We start from the raw sequence: 5,715 nt of genomic DNA on the forward strand, positions 1-5,715 counted from the left end.
TAGTTATCAAAACTATATTAAGTGCACAACCATAGCTTTCTTCCACTATGGCCTCTTTAGAGATCAACGTAATCTAATATGCATGGTATGTCTTACAATTTCGAAATATTATAAGCATATGTATGAATTGTATAAAAAATCACTTTTAGTTCAACGTATTTCAGTGATATTCTAAAAATATATATATCTAGTTATTTCAGAAAAGAAACACAAGAACAAGTATTGTTTTGTTATGAAAAACGTGTATAAGAAATAACCAAAAATATGATGTATTTCTCATTGGTTTCCAAAACAAACGAACCCTTTTATCTACAACCAATGCATCTTTAACAATTTCTAAAACAACGTGATATTCCGCAATTATGATTGTTTCTTCCTCCTCTTTACAACATATTTTATCGACGTAATAACAAAAAAAAAAATATACGTCAGGTAATTCAACAAGAAAACATATAGCTTTGAGTTTTATGCTTTACAAACTTTTCACTTGCCATGAGATGCTAAGAGTTTACATTGCCGGCTTCGAGAAGGCGAAAAAAATTTTGGGCCGAAGGTGAAATTTTTTTTTGACCCTTAAATAAAAGAAACATTTTGTTGGATTTAAACAATTTAATTTTAAATGGGCTTATTTGATTATGATTTGAGTTGTGTAAAAAACTTTTGTATAAAAATAATATTAAAATTGTCTTAAATAAGACTAGAACTCAAAAACTTATGGTTAGATGTCATAGCCCTTTACCACTAGACTCACAAAGTTATGTAATTGTGTTGAAACATTGATCATACATATTTTTTTATAAAAATACATATAACTGTTTTTGAAAAAAAAAATTTCAGGCCTAGCGGGGTGTCGGGCCTGTGACCGTCGACTACCCTGCCATGCCTCAAAGATGGCCCTGAGAGTTTACACTTGCACTTATTTGTAAGTTACGTGCCTAGTTGCCATACGTTGACGTGACATATTACCTACGACTTTTTTATTAATTATTATTTATAAATAATTGACCGAAATAACGTCAATGGTCCCACAAGTGACCAGTGTCTGTCTGCTTGTAGTAGCAGCAAATAGCAAAGAAAGTAAGAACGGTAATCACACGGCAAATTCTCTGACACTTGATTGATCATGTAACAACAACAACAATAATAATAATAATAACAATAACAATAATAATCGAAGTATTTATTATCAATTTATCAACATCTTTGCTGTAGTATCAATCAGGCTGTAATCATGTTCAACAACAACTCCTTCTGGTAACCTTATTTATTCATTTCCACTCAGTTCTAGGGTTTACTATCCTATATTATTATTATTATTATTATTATTATTATTATTATTAGCTGATTTATAATTTTGTAATTTCAATTTAACTGAGTTTTAGAGCATCGGAAGTTGTTTTAGGGATGATTTAGTAGTGGATCATGAATATGCTAATTGCTAAACCACACAACGTCTTGTTCACGTTCGTCTGTTAAGCTTTTATCGGACAAGCGGACGGTTCATGAACAGTTAATCGAGCGGAACTTCTTGTTTGTGTACGTTCGTTAAGGAAATGAATTTGTTCGTCAACAGTTCACAAACAATGTTTTATTTGATATATAGCTAAGCAAGAATAATTAGTGTCAAGTGTCAACGGTTCGGTCCAGCTACCAAGTTTCTGTTGGGGTTTTCATATTCATATGTTAATTTTACATATAAATTAATCACTAATCACTAATACTCGTATATTTTTTGCTTTATACTGTAGTTAATAATTTGCTTAAATCTATATGATAAGATTAGAAAAGTAACTACAAATTTTTAAAAACCTTAAGTGAGCTAACATAGACAAGCAGACATTAAAGAACATAAACGAACTTATAGAACGCATTATCAAATGTTCACAAACACGATTAAATGAACATGGCATCTGTTCGTGTTCACTAATTTAGTAATCAAACGAAATTCCATGTTCATGTTCGTTTATTTTTTAAAATGAGCGAATGTAAACGAACTTCCTGCCAAACGTTTGGTTTTGTTTACAGCGCTGCATGAAAGTCAACTATGAACTCATGTTTTGAGAGGAAGAACTGAACAAGTGTTATAATTTTAGGATTTTTTTTTCACTATTTTTAACTGTCTTTTTGTGAAGGGCCGATGAAGAACAGCATCATACGCAGAAAAATGTAGATAGACCAGTATCGCGTATTCCACCCGAGGCTGCTGGGATTGTTCATATCTTGAAAGACAAAAGGTTTACTGGTCTGCTTTGTTTTATTAGCATTTTATTAAGCAGTTATTTAAAAAATTCATGAGGTATGTGTTTTCTACTACTAATAATAAGTTAGTAATAATGTTTTCGTAAAAAGAAATTCCCAAAGTGATTGCAGCTAGCAGAATTGAAATTGAAAGAATCTTCTTGTGAGCATATTCACAATTGCAGCTTTTTAAAAATTTTATTTTGACCCGGTCCTGTTTTTGCTTGTAGTGCTAGTGACCTGCACAAGCTTTTGATCGACAAAAATGCATATCGACAGTTTTTACTTTCACTTGATGTGGTCCAAACTCAGATTCGTGTAAGTCATCTTCCGGTTTCATGATATTTTGTTGCTCGTTATCATGATTACAAATAAGTTGATGCAATGATTTGGGTGCATACAATTTTTTTGTAAATTTTCTTTAATGACAGTCATGTCTTTCTTAAACAATGTGGCAAGTCGTCCTACACGGTTAAGACTTAAGATATAAGAAATGCATCTTTATGCATAAAGACCATTCTGTTTGAAACTGCTGTGAATATATTTTAGCATTGACCTTCACTTTATTCTTAATATCAGCTGAGGAACGAATTGAGGAATGAAACTATTCAGCTTGCAAGTGAGTTCTTCAATAATCTCTCAACGAGCAATAAACTTGTTTAATAGAACGCAAAGTCAGCATAATTTGTCAACATAATGATTCTTTTATGCAGTACACAACTTGGAAAAAGAACCACGCATCAAGGAGCTGCGAAACCAGGTTAGTTCTTCATATCATCACGTGTCTTGTAATCATTCGTGTCATGTTCTATCTTTGATGGGTCAAACAGGTAAAATGACGGAAAAACACTGGCTTAAAAAAACAAGTCAAAAGTAGCTTAAAGTGTATTTTTAATGCATAAAACCTTCTAAATCATTTCTTCGTAACGTTAATCTATTATTGAAATATAATATAGTTTTTGTAATCATAAAAAGATTTGTCTTTGAAAAAGTTTCGGGTCAGCCCAACTGACCCATTTCGACCTGTATTAATTAGATCATATTTCCTTATTCTTTTTTGCATGTAGTGCCAAATAATTCGGGTCACTGAACTGGCTGCTGCTAGAGAGAAGCTCAACGACCTTGAAAAGCAAAAACAAGAAATACTCAACTTTTACTCTCCCGCATCCTTGCTTCATCGTCTGCAAGGTAAAGTTTCACTTTATTCAAAAGTTATATATAACACAAATTATCTAAAAGCGTTGCGTTTTGCAGAGGCAATGCGTAACACAGAAGATGAATCAGAAGCGCTCCACCAACAGCTTCTAAATGGAGTGATTGATGTCACTACTTTCATCCACAAGTACAAGACGCTTCGTAAGTCGTACCATAAGTGGGCCCTCACCCGTCTCGCCATCAATATGTCTATGGCTAATCAACAGTTTTAACTAGTTAGTGTGTGTTTTCATGATTCTCATTAGACTTTGTGATGTATATATTTTTAAACTATAAAAATCACTATATTTGGCCGTAAAAATTCAACTATATACATATTGATTATTACTATCTTATTGACTAGTAGTAAGGTTCCTTGAAGAGAACCACATAAAGAATGCAACATATTGAGAAAATAATTATAGCAATATCGAAAGTAAGAGCGGACTTGGCTTGATCACTCAGCTCCATGTTCCTTCCTCCGAGCCGGTCAACCATGTCCGGGATTGACTCCCAGTTTTCTATATCTTTCATATATGGATCTTCCAGCTTTACCCTCATCTTCTCAGCTTCACGGCTCGCAGCTTCCTGAGCCAAGGTCCAGTCGTAGAACCTTCGCTTCTCTGGGTCGCTCAACACGTTGTAAACTTCTCTTAGTTTCAAGAACATTTCAGAGGCGGCTTTGAGTGGGAGAGAAGTGGTGTCTGGATGGTACTCTTTGGATAGCCGCCTGTAAGCTGCTTTAATCTCTTCCAAGTCGGCTTCTGCTGGCACCCCTAAGAATCTGCCATTGGTCAACAAGGTTAGTAAGTATAGTTTAATTCTAGCTGCAAGTGTAATATGATGCTAGACCCGGGTACTGGCTTAATGTAGAGGTGTTCAATATTCGGTTTTAAACCAATTTCAACCATACCGAAACTGTTTAAACCTAACCGAATTTCATGTTCAGTTTTTTATTTCAAACATCTAAATTTTGTGTATATAGAATAATAATTAAGTTCAAGTTTTAGCCAAATTTGAAGTCAACCCGACCAATGACAAATTATGGTTATTCGATTGTTTTGGTCAAAAGACTCAAAACTAAAAACCAAATCAAATGCGAATTCGTTTTGGCTTTCGGTTTCAATCGAAGAAACCTACAAACTGGTCCTAAACGAAAACCGAACCAATGAACACCTCTACATAAGCGGCCCGCTTGGATGTATTTCAATTTATTATTATTGTTTTTTTAAAACTTCATGTTTTGTTAACTTCAAATTTCAATACCAAAAGACAGTAGTTTTATATTTCCTTTAAGCTCTTTATGCTTTCAGCCGGTTTCGAAAAAAACTGGTCTGATCAGTGAACCAGTAAGAAGATCAGTTGGATGACCGTTCCAGTTACGAATATATGGCAAACTAGTGCAATACTTCACTCTAATCATACAACTAATATTTGTCTTAAAGATGAAATAATGAACACTAACTGGTAATGAGAATCAGTTGAATTATTGATCAATTCAGAGAATTTTTCACCAAGCAAATTCTTCTTCTGCTCTTCCTCCACCGATTCGGTAGCCTTAGCAGCGCTGCTACCGCCACCGACCCATCCTTCATCTTCATTCTCCCAATGAATTCTAGTATCAACGTCTGGTGATGGCCTCTTACTACCACTTTCTTTCCCTTGTGCTGCATAGACCCTTATAACACCTCTACCGCCTGCTCGGGTGACCCATGTCAACCACGAGCCTGCGGTAGACGTGGCGGTTCCGGTGGTGATGCCACCTCTTCCTGGTAGCAGAGACAGTGATGGTGAGGGTATTGCTGTTGTTGCAGCCATATGAATATTTGGTGGTTGAATAAAACTAATGTTAGTAGTAGTCTTTTGTGTCCATAAAATTTAGATGTTATTGCATTTGTGTGGCTGAAACTTATTTTCTGCCAACATGACCCCTTCATATTATTAAGTTTAGAAAAATAAAAAATACTTTTTTATAGTATTTCTTTTTTTGTATAACGACATTTACTATATTATATTTTTATTTTAGAAAATTGATGGGGGAAACATGTTTAAAATTGAGACTGTAAATAAATATTTACTGTGTTACGATTACTCCCGGTCCATAGAGATGCTCAAACCGGAACCGGGTAGGAACTGGTTCCAGATATAGTCGGGTATTTGACCGGGTTTTTTTCGGGTTTCAGGTAGGGTCGGGTCAGGTTTTGACCGGGTATTTCCGGTTCCGGGTACTGCTCGGGTCATATACCAGGTCGTACCGCGGGTCGGGTACGAGTAAGAACCGGT

At 34.8% G+C, this 5,715-nt stretch overlaps 2 protein-coding genes across 2 annotated transcripts; one reads left to right on the plus strand and one right to left on the minus strand.

Moving 5' to 3' along the window:
- The first annotated feature begins 1,175 nt into the window (after positions 1 to 1,175).
- LOC143605515 (vacuolar protein-sorting-associated protein 37 homolog 1-like) lies at positions 1,176 to 3,761 on the plus strand. Its single transcript, XM_077081602.1, has 7 exons — positions 1,176 to 1,254; positions 2,133 to 2,234; positions 2,469 to 2,556; positions 2,818 to 2,857; positions 2,952 to 2,998; positions 3,306 to 3,426; positions 3,493 to 3,761. Exons 1-7 carry the CDS (start codon positions 1,232 to 1,234, stop codon positions 3,663 to 3,665), a joined length of 594 nt encoding a protein of 197 aa, XP_076937717.1. The 5' UTR covers positions 1,176 to 1,231; the 3' UTR covers positions 3,666 to 3,761.
- On the minus strand, positions 3,732 to 5,270 carry LOC143605509 (NAD(P)H-quinone oxidoreductase subunit T, chloroplastic-like). Its single transcript, XM_077081594.1, has 2 exons — positions 4,898 to 5,270; positions 3,732 to 4,216 (listed from the first exon to the last, which is right to left on the minus strand). Exons 1-2 carry the CDS (start codon positions 5,248 to 5,250, stop codon positions 3,793 to 3,795), a joined length of 777 nt encoding a protein of 258 aa, XP_076937709.1. The 5' UTR covers positions 5,251 to 5,270; the 3' UTR covers positions 3,732 to 3,792.
- Positions 5,271 to 5,715: the final 445 nt, after the last annotated feature.

The sequence above is a fragment of the Bidens hawaiensis genome, unplaced genomic scaffold, assembly GCF_021521415.1.
Source record: "Bidens hawaiensis isolate Kalapana, Puna unplaced genomic scaffold, B.hawaiensis_p1.1 tig00002123_1, whole genome shotgun sequence".
Taxonomy (NCBI): domain Eukaryota; kingdom Viridiplantae; phylum Streptophyta; class Magnoliopsida; order Asterales; family Asteraceae; genus Bidens; species Bidens hawaiensis.